General features: G+C 39.9%; 1 protein-coding gene across 1 annotated transcript in view; it reads left to right on the plus strand.

Moving 5' to 3' along the window:
- rgs12a (regulator of G protein signaling 12a) overlaps positions 1 to 20,923 on the plus strand; it is a 51,455-nt gene extending 30,532 nt beyond the window's left edge. The window contains exons 6-18 of the mRNA XM_042512177.1: positions 1,275 to 1,367; positions 2,254 to 2,397; positions 2,963 to 3,145; positions 4,018 to 4,168; positions 5,578 to 5,675; positions 7,432 to 7,617; positions 8,712 to 8,785; positions 8,884 to 9,010; positions 9,475 to 9,571; positions 10,449 to 10,504; positions 10,977 to 11,088; positions 11,919 to 12,464; positions 20,524 to 20,923. Of these exons, the coding sequence (XP_042368111.1) occupies positions 1,275 to 1,367; positions 2,254 to 2,397; positions 2,963 to 3,145; positions 4,018 to 4,168; positions 5,578 to 5,675; positions 7,432 to 7,617; positions 8,712 to 8,785; positions 8,884 to 9,010; positions 9,475 to 9,571; positions 10,449 to 10,504; positions 10,977 to 11,088; positions 11,919 to 12,464; positions 20,524 to 20,813 (2,157 nt within the window). The 3' untranslated portion in view covers positions 20,814 to 20,923. The remainder of the gene's footprint in view (positions 1 to 1,274; positions 1,368 to 2,253; positions 2,398 to 2,962; positions 3,146 to 4,017; positions 4,169 to 5,577; positions 5,676 to 7,431; positions 7,618 to 8,711; positions 8,786 to 8,883; positions 9,011 to 9,474; positions 9,572 to 10,448; positions 10,505 to 10,976; positions 11,089 to 11,918; positions 12,465 to 20,523) is intronic.
- The last annotated feature ends 1,396 nt before the right edge of the window (positions 20,924 to 22,319 follow it).

Consider the following 22,319-nt stretch of genomic DNA (forward strand, 5'->3'; position numbering starts at 1 on the left):
TGATAAATGAAGTAGAAACTGAAAGAGTGTCTGAAATTAATTTTCTTGGTGTAACAATGGATAATAAACTATGCTGGAAACAATATATAAATTATATCAAGGCTTAAATTTAAACATGAATCGCAATATTATATAAAGTTCAAAGGATCTTCTGAATCCGAATCTGTTATACACCCTGTACTGTTCCTTTATACTCCCATATATAACTTACTGTGTGGCAGTGTGAGGAAATAGACACAACACACAAATCCAGTCTTCATCCCTCAGAAAAGAGCCACACGAGTTGTTAACAAAACTACTTGTAGAGAACCAACAACAAACCCACTGTTTATCACATTAAAAGCACCCAAATTCAAAGATCTGGTTGATTTCAAATCAGGTGCAGAGATAAAAATCAACCACTACACAGTAGTTTCCATAAGTTGTTTCAAATAAAAGAAAGTTGACATGATTTGAGAAGAATTTGTATGTTCCATAAACAATTAGTGAGGACTAACAGTCAAAAAATAAAGAGGTTTGGATTTAAAGTATTCACTTCCTTCTACTCCTTTTTGGATATAAAATACTGTTGTTTACTGAATGTGTTCGATGGGCATTCTGGTGTTTTTTTCTTACTTATATTTTATTTATATTCTACCACTTTATTTGGCATGTTGAAAAGAAAGATCTAAACTAACTCTTTCATTAGCAGATCAGTGTTGATTATGACTGCGATTACAGGCATTTGCCACCTTCCTTCATGCATTAAATTAATATCTTGCAGTCATTTTTTTTTGTCGTATCATCATTTTTTGTGAACCTTTGTCAAACTTTGGAGAGTTTGTGTAGCCACTATATGGAGCCCACAAAGTCCATATTTTCAGACATAATTGAAAACACTTAATAAATAATCCTTTGTTTATATAGATCTGGAGTAGGTTCAAGTTCAGAACCAGTTCTCCAACCTTTCTGAGTACAGTTCCCTCATTTATGTTACCTCCCACATAAAAGATGTGCCTTTGAATTTAGCCCACAACACCTTCAGAAGGCTCAACATTAAGTTCTGGCGTCCCAGAACCACCTCGCTCCTCACCTTCCCTCAGCACTGATCAGAGCCGCACTGTGCGCCTACACTATCCTACGCCTACACTTACACCAGTCTTGTTCACAACATTACACCCAATAATTTCGTTCTTCACTACTGATCTCAAAAACAACAGCGCTGGAGAGATGAGAAAGAGAATGATCACCAGTTTGAGATCATCTCGAAACTCTGGTACTGTGTGTCTCCACAGGAATTTCTCAAGAAAGAATTCAGTGAGGAGAATATCTTGTTCTGGCAGGCCTGTGAATACTTCAGTCATGTCCCTGCAACTGATAAAAAGCAGGTAAGTCCACAGTGTGACGCAAATCCTATTTCTAAAAACATATACACTGATTGGAATGGTTGGCAACTTTATTTGTCTCATATCTGCTCAAAGGGGACCTATTATGCTTTTCTCCATTTTCTTCATAATATACAATGTTTCAGTGACAGATGTTCATATTAAAATGTGGACAAAGCTTCAAAAAATGAGATAAATGTACATATGAGTTATGCCTGTGAGCAAAACCTTATGGCTTCAGACTGTTCTGAATACTCCATTTTTAGCTGTTTCTTCTACTTCAGCAACAAGTTGACTTCACACAGATTTCTTTATGGTTATCTGCTTCAGGCAGATTACTGCAAGTGTTTACATGACATAACCTACACTGCTACATGTAGCTACACGGTAACATCAACTAAACATTTGATTTTAGTATTGGATTGGATTTCGTTTGTTGTGAATATTTTTATTTAGGAGCTTTTACGGGTCATACTTTACGATAGAAAGTGCTGCTTTATTATGTTACAGTCATTCTTCTGCTGCAATGACAGTGGAGACATGCACACATCGCAGATACGAAAGACCCATAAAAACTGACGAACCAGATCAGACTAAGCTTTTTGCAGAGGGAGGATTAAAGAGACAGGCGCTAAACAAAACTTACTTTAACAGTTAATGATGAATCAAAATAGTTGGCTATTATTTTTCTGTTGGCTAATCATTGCAGCTCTAGTGATCATAATTTTGTTTAGAAAAAGTTTTTGATTCTGTGTTGATCAGTTCTGGCCCCTCAAATTAATCTTGAGACCCCCTTGTGGGTCCCCTACATCCAGGTTTAGAAGGAATTGCGGGGACATATTTTTTTGTGGTTCTTGAAATTCTGCATCATTAAACCTCTGTCCTGCAGCTGTCCCAGAGAGCTGGAGAGATCTACAACAGCTTCCTGTCCAGCAAGGCCACCATGCCGGTCAACATCGACAGCCAAGCTCAGCTGGCCGACGACGTCCTCACCTCACCACGGCCCGACATGTTCAAGACGCAGCAGCTACAGGTACAAGACAGCAGTATTAGTGAGCTCATCTCTTTAGACACCACAGTACATTGCTCTGTAAGTAATCTGCTGGTTACATACTTATTTAAATAATCCCCATCTTTGATTAATTTAGACTTCCTCTTATTTAAATAATTTAGTTGCTCCATGTCAACACTGAAGATCAAGACGTTTTTCTTGACAGTGGGGGGGTTTTGTTCTCATCTAGCCTTTAGTCACTTTGCCCAAGCATATTGAGTTTTTTCAGTGGCCATCTGGGTTTGTTTACGAAAAGGCTCTGAGCCTTTACCAGAGAGATAAACACAAACTGGCACACACCCACAGAGAATCTAGCGCATACTGTACACACAGACACATAGACATGAAGTCAGAGATCTGTATATTTCCAGCCTGCGCACAAGCAGGATAAATTGTTAACTGTGGAGACACCTGTCATAACATCAGCTGTAACCATATGTTAACACTAGTAGTTTCTTCTCTCTTGTTGCTGTCTGTGTCTCATTTTCTCGTCCCTACGTGCCTCTTTGTGCGTCTCAAACACCACTATTTGTCTCTGCGTCTACAGATCTTCAACCTGATGAAGTTTGACAGTTATTCACGATTCCTCAAGTCCTCCCTTTACCAAGAGTGCATGCGTGCAGAGGTAGATGGCCGACCTCTGCCGGACCCCTACCAAATCCCCTGCAGTCCTGCGCCGTCGAAACACAGTGCAAGCTCTGACCGCTCCACCCTTTCCACTCCGAAAAAGGTATTGCTTTTTGTTTGTACCACAGTAATGTGACGTTGTTGACATTGCTCATCTTTTGATTTTATCTATTTTTTTCATACCTTCATACCCTTTCGGAATTTCACCGGGGTGTACGGCATATGACCGTATCAGTGTGCGGCACTACCCCCCTTTTTAGGCATCGGTATTGCCAAATTAAAGCAGCCACACTGCCTGTATGAGCAGCACTGCTTATGCACATCTAGAATAAAAGAGTCTTGCCGGGCTTTTTTTCGCATGATGCTCGCGGTTTCTAGCTAAAATAGTGAAAATGGTCTTTTTGGTTATTATGTTGACTCTATACAATTTTTACTACAGTTTCAATGTCTTTTTCAGTTACAGAGGTGAGGAAATACAAAAGTCTGTGGTTTACTCAACCTTTCCTTTTTCTGTTTAAAAAAAAAAGCCTTCTGACAAAGTATCTGTCGACAGAATTCCTTCAGTTGTTGGCACAAGGCTTTATATTGTGCAAAATTTACAGGACCATGTCACTGACAATGGAGTAACTTTCATGGCTTCATAAATGATTCCAGTATGTGCTTTCAATTGTGGAAATACAGTGTAATAACAGTATACAGCTCTGCAGCAGCACCGCACCAACAAACGCTGCCGTTATGAACACATACTGCTCATGCATGCAGAGTAGCCCAGGTGTAACCTCCAGGGCACATGATGAGCACTGCATGTAAAACATCCTCAGTACATCCTCTCCAGTATGATGTTCAGAAAGATGAGGGTCCCTACTGTAGGGATTTCTAAATACCCTGGTATACTGTAATACCATGGTACCGCCCATGCCTACTAATCAGTCCAGTACAGCAGATAAAAACTTGTTTTTATTCTCTGACCTACAGGATGCCAGGAAGCAGAGGTCAGGGAGGTCACTGAATGAAGACAGCAGGGATGAGAGCGCTGACAAGAAACGCGGCATCTTCTTCTCATGGTCCCGTAACAGGAGCTTTGGGAAGGGCCCAAAGAAGAAGGAAATAGGGGACATAAATCTTGGTGAGAAACTGATTAACAACCTCAGTGGCCTGCTGGTTACGGAGTTTCCCGCAGTTTTAAGCTTTTGCAATGCAAAATCTTCCAAAGTACTGATGTGTCCTTGAACGAGACACCAAATCGCTGCCAGCTTCAGGGTTGCCATGAGCTACAGGCGGGGGAGGCATGTAGAAACACAGCTGCCCTGCAGTCATCAAAGTATTACACACACAGTACTGGCACACAAGCAAAAACATACTTGTTGCAACTCTGGGATTTTGGCACACCAAAGTGTGTGTTATCCACTACAGGCCAATGTTTTAAAGGTGGCAAAATATCCAAATGGGATTAATGTGATGGTGATGTAAAACTTTTGATTTGGATGTTTTTTCAACTTAGATTATGAATTTCAGTTTCCTGCAGAACCTTAAAAAGTTTTAAAAGACATTGACTTCATTACTTAACAAAATAAGGCCTCAACTGACTTAAAATGTTTAAATCAATCTTTAAAACTCTTAAAAATGTGAACACATGGTAACTATTTCTGACATTGCATTATAAAATCTCAAAATAATTGAAAACATCTGTTTTTTAAAAAACAATTTACTGAATGTCTCCTGCCGAGCAAAGAATCCTTTTTCTTTTTTTACCCTGGAGAACGTGGGGAAGTGCAAAATAAACAAAAACCGACAATTTAAGCATAATTTTGTGGCCAACTGGTACAAGGCAATGCATTCAAGGCATTGTGTATTTTATGTATTTTTTATAAAAGTTTTTCAAACTTGGCATGATGGCAATCAAGGCAGTTAAATTCCACATGCAAAGTGAGAAAAACAAGATCGCCAAAAAAAAACGTCCAACAAAAACATGGTATGTCCCGATTCTGTTGGTAAACCAAATAGAAAATATCATGATGAGATAATATGATGTTGTTTTCTATGTATTCCACTCTAGAAATAGTTTTTTTCAGCATTTGAAGTGGATCACCTAACTTTTTTACTGGACCAAAAAAAGTCATTTTTTTATGTTACAATAAGCATGTCAGCACATTGTAAAAGTGCTCTCAAATTAAAAACATCTGAAATCTAACTTGCCCTAAGATGTAGGAACCCAGATCTTTATTTCAGTCTTCTTTTCTTGCAAAATTGAACCAGTGTTCATTTCATAGCCATGCTTTAATGTAAATGTCTCTTACTGAATATTGCTGCACTTAGATTTAACAGAACAGCTACTGTTTATTCACAAATATCCTCTTTAAGGTACAATTTTTTGCCTGCCAAGACTTTTAGTCACATTACGATCATAAATCAGAAAAAAATGTTATCGGTCATGCTATAGTTCGTCGCTGTCTTTGTGTTTGCCATTTAATGTAAGTACTGTCCGAGTGTCGCTTATCTGCACAAATTCATCATCCTCTGTGCTGTTCTCTGCAGACTACTGGGGCAGTAATGGGCGGAGGGAGTCCCAGGGCTCCTTGTCGTCCGGTACCAGTCTGGAGATGGCGACTTCCTGCTCTGCTGGCAAGATTGAGGTAAGATTCCTCTGGACAGATCACCATGGCAACACAGAGCCCAGTGTCTAGTGAAGCCATCATAATAGGCCATAGTTGGTGCATTTTTATTTATTTTTTTACTTGTCCGCCCACTCAATGTTTGTTTGTGGATGGAATAAATTAGAGAGTAGATAAAAAGTAGCTACAAGTACAACTGAATCTATGTTTAGTTAAAGGTTTTGAATGTAACTTTTAGAAGATCCTTGTTTTTAGTGACACCGCTGTGTGCGGCTGTTACGTGAACTGCAGTCAACAGCCTCTGTGGCTGCCAGTGAGTGTCAGGGCATCAGCCAAAACGGTGACAAATTACAAACTGAGTATGACTGACAGGCATGATTTTAATAGGATGCTGGAAAATTACTTATTATGATATTTTAAATAACAGTACCATCCACAGAATCCTTATATTTGATTCTGACTGTTGGCTCCATGATACTAAATAGCTTGTAGTTTTCAAATTACTTTATCAGCTAAAAATACAGAACAACCAACTGCAGATCCATGCTGCTTAGCAAATTTACAGCTAGTCAGTAAACTTTAGGTTACCTCATCAAAAAGTCTATGTGATTCTTCTATTGGATTGTGGCTTTTTGCAAAAAATAAGCTCTGTGGCAAATAAAAGTGTGTAATACTTAAGGGTTTTGTTAAGTGAAATAATCTTGACAAATGAACACCACTTTCATTTTTTTGAAGCATGAATGCAATCTCCAGAAGTAAAACCTTAGTGTTAGGTTATAAATGAACTACACCAGGGTCGCATGACCTCAAGTTGCTACCACAAGGAGACTGTAAAGCTGCGTTCAGCAGCTCCGGAGACAGACCCTTGCTTTAGCAGCTCAAATAAAAAAAAAAAATCCCAACGCTAATGGTGCATATCCACTATACGCAACCAATTTCCATTAACTCACGTCCATCCTCCCCAGCTTGTTGCTTGTGGCTGCAACTTGGTTGGCTGTTTTGGTGTGAACACAGTTTAAATGTTTTAAATTTGCAGGCCACTTATCAGGCTGGCAGCGTTGTATCATTGTATCACAAGTATCCCAGCATGCTTTGTGCAGCAAATCAGTCATTTCCCGTTCACAATGAATGGGTGCTAATTTTCGTATAGTCACATGTCTACTGTCTACAACCGGCTACTAATAGCAGAAACTCAGCATGCGTGGGCCATGAATCTAATGTATATTGACATAAGTAGCAGCATTTGTTCAGAGGCTGTCATATAGAAATCAGTCCACAAGCTTTGAAGTTTTTAAGTTACGTCACAATCCGTTCACCCCTTGGCAATAAATAATAATTATGATACTTATACTACTAATATTACTACCACTAATAATAATAATAATAATAATAATAGTAATAGTAACTTTCTTAATACAGCATATTCATGCAAAAAAATGCAACACAAAGCGCAGAACATAAAACAACATAAAAAATATATGTGAAAACAAAAGAAAATAAAAATGAGATGATATGAAATACATAAAATGAAAAAAATCAGCTAAAACTGCAGGCTTCAAAAAGAACAGCTTTTAGTTAAAAACACATTTCAGGAGAAAGCAATGATAAAAGGATGTGTCATTAGATTTTTAAATTAAATTAAATTTAAAAAGTTACATAGAGAACCTTTAACAGTTGAAAGTCACAACCAATTTTTGTTTAATTACGACATCATTACGACTTTATTTTATTTTATTTTTTATTAATTAATTATTATTTTAAAATCTTATGTCCTCAGGCTGATAATCGCCACTCAGTGTGGGAGCGTTCCCCCAAACACTGCAGCGTGATGCTGCCCGACGGCTCCTGCTCCTCTATCAGTCTTCGGCCTGGTGCCTCCATAAGGGAAGTCCTCCAAGATCTCTGTCAAAGCATTAGCGTCAACATTGCTGCTGTTGACCTCTTCCTGGTGGGAGGGGAAAAGGTGAGGGAGGCAGAAGCCGTTGCCAACAAATTATGGACAAATGCAAAAAAAAAATTGCAGCTGCTAATAGATCAGAGAGCAGAACACTGCTGCAAACACCTGTTGAATGAACTGATTCAACACTCTGTTTGTTACAAATCAAACATTGGTAAACACAGTAGGACTACACTTTCCATTTAAACATGCCCTGTTTTGTCATTGTTAGAACTTGTGTGAAAAAAGCGGAGGATTAGAGAGGATTAACTTTTTGAAACCTGAGCAAATTGGTGTGGTGTCTTCCAAAAGCACATAAAAACATGGGAAGAAGGCAATGATCTTATTGTTTTATTTATTGTTTTTATTTATACATGTAATCTCATTGAGACACGGGCTCTCATTCTCAAGAGAGACCTGTTTTAAACAACAACATACAATATAACAATAATTAGTTAAAGACAGACAGATCAATCAAAAAAGTTCATACAATATTCAGTGCCAAGTGGGAGCAGATCAAATACTAAAAACAGGAACAAGTTTCCAAAGATGCTTTTACCAGTGCCTTGAAACCTAAAAAGAAATGGCCCAAAAATTAGCAACAAATGAGTAGAATTAACAAGAAAATTACCTTAAACTAAGAAAAATGACAATAAAAGAAAAAGGAAAGGAAACAAATAAATAAAATAAGTAAAAATAGATTTAAAAAATAAAATATATTTCCCTGTAAAATAATTTAAATATATAATTATAAAAGTTACAAATATCATTTTCTTCCTTTTTTGATCATATCTAATAATCTCCCCACAGTTTATTGTCAATTAATTTTCTTAATTTGTTTTTACTTGTTTTTTTGGGGTTTTTTTGCAATTTGCCAGTCTGCCTGCCTTTTCCCATGTTTTAAAAAACACAAAATCAGACCATTATTTCAGGTTCCGGATGTTTAAATGCTTTTGAAAGGTGTCTGAATGCAGCACAACAAAACTGATGCTGATCCAGGTTCTAAAGGGTTAAAGTGGACGATGTGTTTTCTTAGTTACTGCAGGAAGAGTTTACAGTATGATGTGTTTATTACATATTTTTTTGTTGCTAATGTTTTGTTTCGTACTTTTTCCTCTCAGCCTTTGGTGTTGGATCAAGACTGCCTGACCCTCAGCTCACGGGACTTGAGGTTGGAGAAGCGGACCTTGTTTAGGTATGAATGATTCATAAAGTTTGCTCGGATATGATGACACTTCCTGTCTATGCTTTTATGTCTGCTGACATTTACTTGTGCTCTTTCCCTGCTCCTAGACTGGACCTGGTGCCCATCAACCGCTCCGTGGGCCTGAAGGCCAAACCTACCAAACCAGTCACTGAGGTCCTGCGTCCCGTGGTGGCCAAATACGGCCTCCACCTCAGCGATCTTGTGGCCAAAATAGTAAGTCATCCCCGGTGCCTAAATCTTTTTGAAGCTCCTGTGTGTCCGGGGAGCAGCCTGTGTGCAGTGTGTGACAGTGCCACAGGGTGGAGTATCATGGTCAGGGGAGGGAAGCGACCGCATCCTTTTCCATCTCTACACGGTGGTTAGCTCTCTGACTCAGCCCAGCCTCCGAAGATGGAGCACCAGGGCTATAATTAAGAATGACGACACTTCTCAAACATGCCAACTCTTTACTCCTCCCCTAAACCCCTGCCAGATGATTTATTTCAGTCCTGTGGGTTTTCAGGCATTATAACTGTATTATACCGTAGACCAGAGCTGAAAGATGGTTTACAAATTAAGACGAGGCTCGTGAACTCAAATATCAGTGATGTGCTCAGTACGCTAAGAGCAACTGTAACATGTTTAGACTTCAGGTGAAGAGAATTACATGTTGACCAACAAACTGGGTCTCATTTTAGAGTGGAGAAACTGAGCCTTTGGACCTGGGTGCCCCTATATCCAGTTTGGATGGCCTGCGAGTTGTATTGGAACGAATTGACCCAGCTTCAGGGAAAGGTAAGGCCATCAAACACACTGTTTTACAATATTTAATGCTAAAATAAAAAAAAAAAAAATAAAAATTACACTCGTGTTTTCTTGCTGACAGGTTCTGTATGTGAAATATAGCATTAGATAGGCCACAGTTTAATGAGGATAAACGTATCTTTAATAAATGAAACAAAACCACAATTCTTTGATTCATGTCATTCATAACGCCACTTTTTTAAAAATATATTTTTATTGTCGTCATATCTCGTCACACATAAGCAATATTATATAACTTGTGTAGTGATGACAATATTTTTTTATTTTAGAAAGCTAAGACAGAACAAACAATCAAATTATTAAATATAACTGGATTTTCAATGTTATAACTTTGTCTGTACGCTACAGGACAACTAAGTAGGAAATAACCACAATTAACCCTTTGAAACCAGGAGAGACATCACTTTTTTATCGAGGGTAAAAAAGGAAAAAAGCTTGGGAAAAATATATGTTTAATTATCAGGTCAAACGCTTTGCTTCTGAAACACTCTCGGTGAGGTGGGATACCGTCAGCGGACGGAACAAAACTCGGTGCAGCCGTGGTGGCCAGGGCAGATGATGGCAAAGATAACAAAAATGGAGATTTATTGATCTCATATTGGGCATAACATATCGGCTATGAAATCAATCTGCAAAAAAAAAAAAAAAAAGAAAAGGAGTCTTTCTGACTGAGAATGATAATTTTGTAAAACAGTGAAACTGGAATATTTCCTGAGATGGTTATCATACTGTGAAAATCTCATACCGTTGCAACCCAAAACATGCCTGTTAAGTGTATAGTATCCTCTTCTCATCAATTTCTCATCCCAGTGAACTTTTCATGTCTCCTTGTCTCTCTTTCAAATAGACAAACCCAAGTCGTCCCTAAAAAACCACCCTCCAACCAGGAGTTTCTCTGCTGCAGTAAGTACTAAAGACAGCTTTATTCTCGTATAACACGCTGCTTCAAAAGTCCAGATGTGGTGTCCTTCTCTGTTGCTGCACTGCTTCTGCAACATTCAGTGTCATTTGCATCAGCCCACATGAATCTTTATTAACATTTACAGCCTTTTAAAGCTTTACATTGGTGCGTGTTTCCTGATTTTGTTTGTATCCTTCGCCCTAACACTGCCTGTGGCTGACTCACTTGCTCGTGTTTTCTATGCTTAAGTTATTAGCGTATGTAGGCAGATAGTGCTCGGTCTGGATGCTAGCAAGGTCAGTGAAGACGCAGAGCCGGCAGATGGACGAGGCTCATCTTTACATGAGGGTCTCAGTAAATCTGGACACTTGGCTCAGTAGGGTGCTCGGCAGCTCATGCTTAGCCTCCCCCCCTCCTCCCCCTCCCCGTCCCTCCATCCCCTAACAGAGTGCATTGTTATTGTTGCATCTGCAGGGAGATGAGAGGTCAACACCAAAGGACTTTTCTGTGAGAGCAAGTGGACCAGACTCAGCACTCCCAGGGGAAAAGAGAAAACAGAAAAAGATTAATATAGATGAAGCTGAAGGTAAATTCCTCTTTTCCTTCTTTCTCTCTTTTTTTTTTGACTTATTGGTGGATTTCTTAGCTTCGCTTTGCCTCAGGACTAACCGATATCTCTGGCAGCTCTCAGGGGTTATTTTCTCTGTAAGGTGCTACGCTGCATGTTAAACCTCCACTAATCCTTTTCTTCCAGGTGCTCACCTGTTTGGAAAGTCTAACGCTGGATTGCACCAACAAGGATTTACTTTCAAACCTGATTAAATCATGGTTTAAGTTTAAATTCTATTGCACCAAACTTTAAGACTAGCTCTACATTAAGAATGTTTAAATTTGAAACCTCTCACTAAATCTTAATTTAGTGAGAGGGCTGATCTGTGGGTTGCTGCTGGGACGCAAGTCGGGGCCTGATAAACCTGGCTGGGTCACCTGGGCGAGGGTGTATGATGTTGTGAGACCCCAGGATACATCAATGAGGAGGCGTCCCAGTGCATCCAGGAGATGTTTCTCGCAAAGAACCAAAAAATTAACAGAGGAAAGAAATTTGCAATTGCACTTGTGGAAAAGATAGAGCGAGGGTGAAATCTATAAATGGGGACCAGGTGACTAAACTGTCTAAACTTCTGAGTGGACTTACTTCTGCTGTATGTGACTTTTTTTTAAACAGTATTAAAGATAACACTTTTTCGATCCATTTTATGAATGATGGGGCCTTTCCGAGATACATTTTTAATGGTGCAACAGAGCCCTGCTTAATTTTAAATAATTTTAAACCTAGTTTTACTGAACTCTGATTAGAGCTAATCTGGGGTTAAATGTATTCTTGATGTTGAGGGACCTTGTTTGATGTATTTGCAGAATTCTTTGAGCTGCTAAGCCGGGCACAGAGCACCCGAGCCAACGACCAGCGCGGACTCCTGAGGAAAGAAGACCTGGTGCTTCCCGACTTCCTGCGCCTAACCCCACCCTCCTCCTCCTGCTCCGTCTCCTCTGACCTGGCCTGCTCCACTCCTGACCGCCGAGAGAACGGCGTCCCCTCACGAGGGGCCCTCAGCCTTCGCTCGGAGAGTCTGGACTCCTCCCTCAGCTCCAGTGCCAATGGACACTCCGGGACCAGGCGGTGTCTTATGCCCCCTCCGCGCCACCCAACATTTGGCACTCACCTGTCCCCCATCCCCCGGCCTTTAGACACCAGGCCAAGCCTCCGCACGGTGGAGGAGGACACCCACAACGACCTGACCCTGGTGGGGGAGGGCGACATCAGCAGCCCCAACAGCACCCTGCTGCCTCCATCGCCGTCCCTTATGCCGTCCTTCGACAGCAGCCTTCCTGAAGCGAACTTCACCCCGCCACCACCCTGCTCCCAGTCTCAAGACGCAGGCGAAGAGGGAAAGCCCGCTTCAGGTATTTCTACAGTGTAACAAACCAGTGCTCTGTGTGACTGCGTGTGTGACGTTTGTGTCGCGTGTGCATGTGTGCGCGCTCTCTCCCCGGCGGTCTGACCCGACCGCCTCCATGATAAAACTCCCTCTACACTGACTCTGATGCACTTTAATGACAAATTGACTCTTTCTCAGTTTCATTTAAACTGATTTGTTTGATTAAGCAAAGCATGTGTGTGACTGATCATAATTACACTCGGATCACCTTGTAAATAGTGATGTGTATATTTTGTTCAGTGATTAACGTTTACTTGGATGTCACTTCCCGTGGCACAAATTGTTGGGTGCGCCACATGACTGGGATCAGTTTACTCCAGATAAATATTTAGTTTATTTAGTAGTTTTGGGTGCTGATGTAAGTGATTGCAGAGCTTATGAATGAATCATATATGCATATGAGTGCATAGAGATTAATGATCAATATTTGACGGTACTGTAGTCAGTGAGCTGAAGATGCAGAAAGTGATGACATTAGCAGATGGTTCCTGGCATTTGGGGCTCATTATGTACAATTAGAAAGCATCGTGGCAAAACCAGACCCATGAAATTGTTTTACAGTGTTGGACCTGCGAATGCTAAACAGTCATTAGACAAACAAATGCTGTGTTCCTCTCCATCCCACCACCTTGAGTTAAGAGCAATTCAACAATGTCAAAAAGCTTCTTCTCTAAAAAAAAAACCAAAAAAAAACAGTGAGTCATAAATCGGTGTCAGCTCCCGCTGTGGCAATTTCAGCATTGGTGAAAATAATTAGTCATTGGAGGACAAGTGCTCCTTAGCGCTGGTGACATTGTTGAAATGCCTTTCATTCTCTATCTGGGTCATTCACTCCCTCTTTAGATGCCTGTTGTAGATAATCACTGCCAATAAACTCTGTACCTGTGATTGAGTCGATCTAATAAATGTTAGAATTGGAAATCACTCTCGTCTGTCTTTTTACACGTTTGTGAGCTCTGTTTTCTCCCCTCCTCCTCCTCCTCCTCCTCCTCCACCACCACCACCTCTCCGCCTCCGCATGCCTCCTCCCGTTCTCCCTCAGCTCCATCTCGTTTTGTCTTGTGGCTTCCTCCTCTCATCAGCTCCCACTCCTTTGTGAACTTTTCTGTGTGCGTTCGCTGCAGGGTGTCGCTGCTCGCTGTGCGTGTGTGTTCTGCTCAGATTGTTCAGTGCTCTCGCTGGTTGGTCTACCTGCTCGTTGTATTGTTTGATGGGGGTCGCTGCTCTGTTGTGTGTAGCTCTGTTGGCATTGTGGATCTCTTTTTTAAGCCTGCTTTGTTGTTAGACGTGTGTTTTCAAAGCTTGCCGTTGTGTGCTGGAGTGTCGGTTCATTATGTATGGAGTGAAAGATTATTATCTCCTGCAGATGGGTTTCATTTTCTATTTCCATGTCCATGTCATTTTTTTCCTCACTCCTTCAATGTGTATGTTTGCACATTTTTAAGGGGATAGTTCAGTTTTCTGAAGTGGGCTTGTTTGAGGTTCTTTATCCATACAATCCGTGAAGGAGTCGGCAACAAAACGTATTTTAGCCACCTGAAAAAAAAACAACCAAAAAAAAAAAAATCAGCAATTTAAGTGTACACAGTATTGAGAATATTTCCACCGCCTTACCCAAATGTCAGACAGTGATTCCCAACAGGAAAATGTATCTGTTATATTGCTCTCTTCAAAGCCAGACTCCATTGAGAAAAACAGTCATTTAAGCTGCTGGTTTATCACCTCCTCAATCATTTAATTTGTGTTATTGTGTGACTTTGGCGTCAAAAACGGTTAGTTCAGATTCAACAAAGTCAAAGAATTACACAAACTAACAAAATAATTGAGGTAGCGGTACACCAGCGTGTTCAGTAAGCTTAAATTACTGTTTTTCTCAATGGAGTGCGGTGGCTTTGACCATGATGGGGAACTGAGGCCGCTAACAGGTTTCTCATTGGAACGAGCTGTCTGAAAGTCAAATAGAGCATTGAAAATACTCTCAAAAGAACGTACATTTAAACTGAAAGCTTTTTTCAGGTGGGCCTTTTTTCACATTGGCCAAAACTTGCGCTGTACCCGACTCAGAATTATGCCAGTCAGGTTTTGATAAGTGTTTTTCAACTGGGAATTTGGTGCAGATCATATAGTAAAAAGCAATAATGTTCTTTGCTGACGATATATATCAAACAAAAGCCAGAGACTGTATCCTATTAAGTTGCAATGAGCTGTAAGTCAAGAGCACTCACTCCACAGCAAAACCTGGGGACCAAAATGTCTCCAGGTTTACACTGTACTGCACACTGACTAGCAAAAACACCCCAAAACAAACAAACAAAAAGAAAGACTACTGGACTTGAAGCAATCTCAATCGACTGAGGGCCTCCAGTTGATGATTTCAACCTCCGAATTTTAAGAGCAGCACTAATTAAAATACATTTGGTTGCTGACCCCCATCCACAGCAGTACTTTGCAAAACAGCCTGCTTCTTTAAACTAGGTCACCTCAAACCACCATCTGCTGTATGTAAAATACTTTCAATGGATAAGTAACTCACACAACCACACGTAATAAAATCTGAACTACCCCTTTATGAGGATAATCTAGTGGTAAAATGATTTGTAATGGTGATGGGTAGACTCGTCAGAAATATATCAACCGAGGCCAAAAGCTTTCTGTGTTCACATATCCAATTAGAGGCTTTTTGATTCTTGGCTTCCCAGGAAACCTTTGAAACCCTGTGAACTCCACAGAAAAGAAGATAATGTTTTCCAGCAACAAAGCTGACGAGTATCGCACTTCAAAGCACTTTATCGAAGGTGCACGGACACGTTGGCTGCCTCACATGAATGGCAAGCCTTTAATGTGAGGTGACATGTACACAAGATGATGAGGAAGAATCGAAGCTCCTACCGGCTCTCTCCTCTTTTCTGGTTGCTAAGTGCATCAGCCTGATTTCTTCCCACCACTGGGCGCCATGGTAACCTTATCCACGAGTTGACTGAGCTACAGATAGAAACTGTCACTTCTGGTTTTCATCTATCTCCCAACCTATTCCTCTCTCTTGCTCTCTCTCTCTCTCTCTCTCTCTCCCACCAGCTAAAATAGAAACAGCTATGATTCAATGTACCCGTATCTCTAACACTGTGCCATCTCGGTGAGGCTGAATCTGTGAGCGATCTGCAAACATGGAAATGCAGCGAGTTAACAACACGCCTCCACTTTTTTAGATACTTTACAAAAGTTGTTACTTTTTAGAATCCTGGTGGTGGAGAAAGCCACGCTCGCAGGCTTAATAATGTGTTTAGGAGACAATCGCCCACTGAATAAGTCAGAGGCCATTCAGTCCAAACAAGTTAGCGATGCTTCAGTAGCAATTATGCTCATTTACAGTGTCAATCTGCTCGATTTCAGTCGTCCCTCTCGGGTTTGTGTATTACTGTTAAACTGATGCCCTCTGCTGTTTCCAGGGAATAAATAATTGCTGCTGAGGTGGATCAACAGATTCCTCTGACACCGCTGCCACTATGCTATAAATAATAGAGCGCTATAGGAAGCAGGATGATAATGTTCAGCTGCTTTCTCCTCTTCGTATGTGGAGAAAATCAATGCTTTTTTTAAAACTTCTGAGCCTATTGTCTCCTCTGAAAACACCATACAAGTCAATAAATACATTTACAATGAAATTAGAGTATAGATCATGCTGCATATTTTTTTAAGGTACAATCAGGCTGTCTGCAGGTCCTTAAAAAGTCTTAAACTGTCATAGATATTAATTTTATATTAATTGTTAAGGTTCAGGAATCACTATAGGCCCCATGGTACGATTTTATAATAATACTTAGGCCATGAAACAATATTATTGCAATTTAAAACTGTTGCAATATGCTGCGATATATTAAGATTTAATAATTTTTTTCAATCGCAAATTAAGCTATGTCTCCAAAGGAAAGCTTTCTCTCCATGTTTTCTGCAATAAGATAATTTTTTCAGATCATTCATCTCACATCATACACAGAATTTTATCTTGTGGAATGAAAAAGTCACTGATTTTATTGTTTCAGTAGGCTACCAAAAGAAAATGACTTAAATGTTAATTAAAATAGCTGCCAAATCATTTTCTGTCAATCTGCTTCTTGATCAACTGAGTATTTGTATTAACTGTAGTTTAAATTATAACATAACATATTTTATAAATTCCTGAGTTTTTTAGACAAAAATTTGAATTTGTATAGTAAGTAAGCTATCAGATAAATGTAGTGCAGTAAAAAGTACATTATTTCCCTTTAAAATGTAGTCAAGTAAAAGTATAAAGTGGCATGAAAAGAAAATATTCAAGTTAAATACAAGTACCTTAAATTTTTACTTAAGTGCATTACTTAAGTAAATGTACTTATTTACATTCCTCCACTGCCTGTTGGCAAAATTATATAATAATAACCACACTCCAGTCTAAAACCTACCTCTGCACAGGACTTCATACATATATTTAATAATGTTACATACACGTAGTTTGCACTAACCTGCATTTTAGTCAAAGAAATCAGTCCTAAATTTGGTTTGAATTTATCTTAAAAAGATCTTAATAAGCATGAATCAAAATCAGAATCAGAAATACCTAATTGATCCTCAATAAAATATAAAATAAAAATACAGTAGTAATAAAACAATGTTAACACTAGTATATGAAATATTTAAATTACCAATATAATGTGATGTGAATATAATGTGCTGAGTGTGTAAAAAATAAAAAAAAAACTATGTGCCTTATGCTAAAGTACAATGTATTAAACCAGTACGTAAAGTTGGAAATAAAAATATGTGTATGCTACAATGTACCACACAATATATACATTTGCAGGAATAACATTTAGAATATTTACAACATGTGCAGCATATGTAAACTTAACTGTCTAACTCCTGTAGACACCCTGACAGTTTCTCTTGGATTTAAAATTGAATAAACCCAACATTAGTTTTAAGCTTTTGCACGTAGATGAGTGTCTCTTCTGGCCCTGCAGGTAGCTGTATTTTCTTGCCGAATCAGGTGTAAATTATCCCCTAATTCGGCTGTTAAAACCAAAACCAGTCAGCCTCTGGTCTGTATCCAAATGGGCCGAATTGAGAACTGCTCTACAGTCATTTTCTAATCACGGCAGTAATCACCTCTCTGTGTCTGGCAGGCGTTTGGCTCTGTGGGTTAGTTGGTTGGGAACAGGACGCCCACTAGGGGGCGACATCACACAGTGTAACTCCATTCATAAGTCTGGTTTAAACTCAATGCATTTACTTTAGTCTGAAATAACGATAAGAATTAAGCCAGAAATGATTATTTCAGTAGAGTTTGGGTTGAATTTATGTTTCCATTTCCCTCTCTACAGTCAGGGTCAGAAGTTAGTTCCTCCGGTTTTAATTCAGAGGAAAGTTTGGCTCATGAGGAGAGGATTAAAAGATTCCTGGGAGTAAATGGGACATCTTCCCTGCGGTTCTGCTATCTACAAAGAGTGCTCAGTAATGACTCAGCAGTCCACTTGAGGGTCCATATGGCTCAGTTTTCCTTCAGGCCTGTTTCACCATCTTCCTCCTCGTGCCTCTGTGTCAGCTCTCCAAACTGGCAGCCTCTGACCCCGGGTCAGCCGTATCATCCATCTGGTGGTCAGAGGAGGGCTGGACGCAGATCTTTGGCAGTCAGCCTCAATGAGGACGGGGGCTGGGTCCGGTCCAGACTGGCTGGTCTGTCTCAGCTCCCGGCTGCTGCTGTGTCTGTGGGCAAGTGTCTCCCCAGGACGCGCGGCTGTGTTAAATGGCCGTGTCAAGAGTTGTCATGTCTCCCCCCTGTAAATCTGAAAAGCTGACTTTCATTAATGAAATCTAGGAAACTGATCGCCTTGAAAAATGTAAATAATATAACTGTCTTAATTTATTTTTAGTTTATATCTATCTGTTAAGTTTACTTAATTTTTAGTAGTAGTAGTTTAATTAAATCAATCTTACTAAGTTTGAGCAACTTCAGGAAACCAAGTTTACTTTGCTATATATCTGTAATCTGCTGGTTGCAAACAATCAGATTTATATTTTCTTAAACGAAGATTAATAGTTATATTTACTCAGGCTACATTTTTCAAGGCAATAGGTTTCCAAGATTATTTAAAAGTAAGACCAGCTTGTCAGATTTTACCGTGCATGCACAGCTGAGTCAGCAAGCTTGAACATTGAAAACATGTTTGAAAGAGTGTTTAGGGGTAAATAATGAAGGGAAATACATTTATTCTAATGAGTTGCTGGCTTGTAGAGAAGGAAAGTGTATAAAAGCTTTCATTTATAGAGTTTACAGTTAAAGGACTGCATCGGAGTCTCCCCTCCTGCCAAAGACATATGAGTAAGCAAAACCGTGGTTACAGTAGGACCGTGTCCTCTCATTTGTCCTTTAACAGATTGGCAACCTATCAAGTGTGTTTCACTGCACTTTAGACAATGTATGCTTGACTAAGCTGGAACCCCCTGCCTGACTCTTAAAGCTGTAGTTGGTCATTTTTATAAAAAATAACTTTCTTCATACCTGAGATATTCTGTGAAAAAAAAATCATGTCCCTTTGCCTCCATGTGTTGCCGATATGGTAATAACCTCCGTAAAATGAGAACATTTTGACCCAGCCATTGTGTTGCAAACAGTTGAGCCAAAAGGAAACATCGCCCAGCAGCTGGAGTAATCTCTCATTTTACAGCTAAGCAGTAAACTAAAATATATTCCTGCAAACATTTGAGGTGATAAATTGGCAACGCAGTAACAGGAAGCTCTCCACAGCAGGCAGAGTGGTGTTTAGGCAAAGACCAATTCATCAAAATGCGTCATCTAGCACTTCTGCATACCATCATCGATACATCACATCCTGTGGAAAACCCTTTTGTGTCAATATATCATCAAATATGTCTAATTATAATCAGCGTCATGCGTTAACTGCCAAACACAAGTCAGTATCTCCACAGCTGTTGCAAACCCCTTGACTGTGTTTCACGTTTACCTCAGTGGTTCAAGTTGTGCCGCAGTCGTGTCTGAGGGTCTGTGTAGGTTCAGCTGCTGGAGTTCGCAGGCTGTGTTTACATCTTCACTGAACGGCAGTGAATCACAGCCAGCGCAGTGAGGAGAGTCCATGTGTTGAAGTGCTGCGTTTGAGTCACTCTGGCCTCTGTGTTTAGAGTCCGAGAGGCCACAGGGTTCACATGAGAAGTGGAGAGTTTATCGGTCGTCACAACTTCAATGCCAGCATCCTGGAAACTTTGTTTTTTTTTAGCCCCCTGAGTTCACTTGCAGGAAAAGAGGGACTCTTGGAGTCCCCGTGCTCAACACACCCCTCTTAAATGTGATTTTAATGTTTGATTAACTTGCGTTTGGAGGAGCCCTCTGATGAGGTCATGCAGCTCTGAATTATTTGAAATGAAGCATGAGCGGTAACGTTGAAACAGACCACATGTGACAACAAGTCAGTGAATTAACATATTTAATCCTGTTGCAATTTCATTTAGATTTGGCACGCAAGTTCAGCAAGTTTGAGCTGAAGCGGTTATGTCATCACATTTGTCTTGACTACAGCTGTCCAGATTACACAACTATACGATTGTCAGATTACACAAACATATTAGGCGGATGTGTTCATTTGAGCGATGAAGAGTTAAAATGCATGTGCACGTGATGGGCGACAGTTTCTTGTGAAATCTCACTCGGTCGTGCTAAACATCTGGTCATCTTGTAGTCTAATGTGGAGACCGCGTTCTGCTGCCTGAAGGTCCACATGAGTCAAAGATGCACAGAGATGAAACTTGTTCTTGTCACTGTTATATAAAAGTATATTTTTGGTGACTATATGTAAAATGAGGATTGCTTGTCTACTAAACTGTTCTATTTAAAGCTGCAGTTTTTATGTATTATTTTGTAAACAATGGATCAAATTACAATGTGAAATGTAAAAAATATAAATATAGATTAAGGCAGTCCATAATGCATGAACTCATCTTAAATCTTCCATGTCTTTCCTCTCGCTCATACACAGAGGGAGCAACAGACCTGAGCCCTGACGCCAAATCACCCACCGACAGAGCTGATGCTGCGCAGACGGCTGTTCAGGAGGTGATGGACGTGGAGGGGGTTCATCTAGAGGAGGGGACACTCGAGACATCCCAGGGAGAGGACTCTGAGCTCAGCCTGAGCTTCCAGGGCTACGTCGCCGAGCTGCGGCAGTGCCAGAGCAAGTTGAGGAACGCCCAGATGCCCCAGAACGGCCGCAACCCACCAGAGGGCAAGGACTGCAAGACAGACCTTTACAAGGCCACAATTGTCTAAAGGGAACCCCCACTGCTGCACTTTTTAAGCCTGAGGCACTGTCTTCTGAAAGGGAATTAGTCAAACAAGCGGCTGCATGTACACTCCCAAAAAAAAAAGAAGAAAAAAAAAAATCAATATTATGGTGATAGATATTGTATATTTGTTACAGATTCTGGCGTCTTCTTGTTGATTTTTAGTATTGGTTGTAATTTTTGGAAAGTGATATGTTTTGTTATGGTATAGTTTAATAATGAAGTGTAAAGCAGTTTTATTATGAGCCATGTTAGACCAAGGACAACCACGAAAGAAGCTTAAAATGAACATTTGGGTACCACTTTCAAATCAGGCTTTACAAACAGATTAAGTCGTCATTAATATGTTTATTTTAAGTCTTTTTTTTTAAAGAGGTAACTAAAATGTAAGTTATGCTAGACGATATGTATATGCCAAAGGGATTAACCATTGATTTAGCTATTAATTACAATTTATAGATGCACATTGTCAAACTACTGTTGCCCTATTAGAAGGTGGTACCCACTTTTGTTGGACCATTTACTAGGACGGACACTGTTTTTAGGATCAAAAAGGGAGGCAAATCACAATTTTCCTGTGTATTTATCTATTTTCCTGTATATTCTTCTTATGTTTTACAGATAATACATGATGGTACATTTGTTGCCTGTACTTCCTGCTTCTGTGGTTTTGAGGTTGTCCACATGTTGAATGATTAAAAAGCTTTGATGGCTGTAATTCCAACAAAACTGACCCTTTTGTTCATTATATGAGATTAATTCTGGTATTTGTGAAAGCAGGTTAGTCCTCACCATCCCACCCTAACATCTAGTAAAAGAAAACACCTCTGTTGAAGTTTACAACCCAAAGTCTTACATAAGACATTCACAGCCCTGAATTCTCCCACTTGTCATATTTTGCCAGCTAAATGTGTTTACCAAGTTAGTCAGAACGGTCAATAATTAACAATATGGTTGTCTTAGTTGAGCAATTTCCTCTTTGGAAAGCGTTACCTTCACCTGGAGTTTCGTAGTCAGTGTGGACGTGCTGTTCAGCCTCCTCTCTGTATTTTTAGCTCAGCATCTGGCGGGAGATTATTGCAGCTGGTGAAAATTAGAGGTTAGATTATGGGACTGGGGAGTTTGTCTTGACACAGCATGTCACTGCTGGAATGCTGACAACACATGAGGCCTGAAATTGGTTGCTTCACTTTCATACTTCCCTTTTTTTTTTTAAAGGTGCTGTCATCGTTGAATTCTTTATTACATCAGGACTTCATTCCAGATGCTTGATACACCCCCAAATTTGGACTTATCTTAAACACTTAAGATGTAACTCAATGAGCCACCTGTGGATGTTTTAATGTCTAGACTGCTTCCACCAGGCTTCCAAACTATGCTTATGTGCCAGTTCCCAAAGTTGCCACTTTGGCACTGTGTGTGATGGGCTAAAACTAAAGGATTGTACCATTTTTTCCCCTTAGTGATTGCCATGCAACATTCTGTCCTCTTG

Source organism: Plectropomus leopardus, chromosome 23 (assembly GCF_008729295.1).
Source record: "Plectropomus leopardus isolate mb chromosome 23, YSFRI_Pleo_2.0, whole genome shotgun sequence".
Classification (NCBI taxonomy): Eukaryota; Metazoa; Chordata; class Actinopteri; order Perciformes; family Serranidae; genus Plectropomus; species Plectropomus leopardus.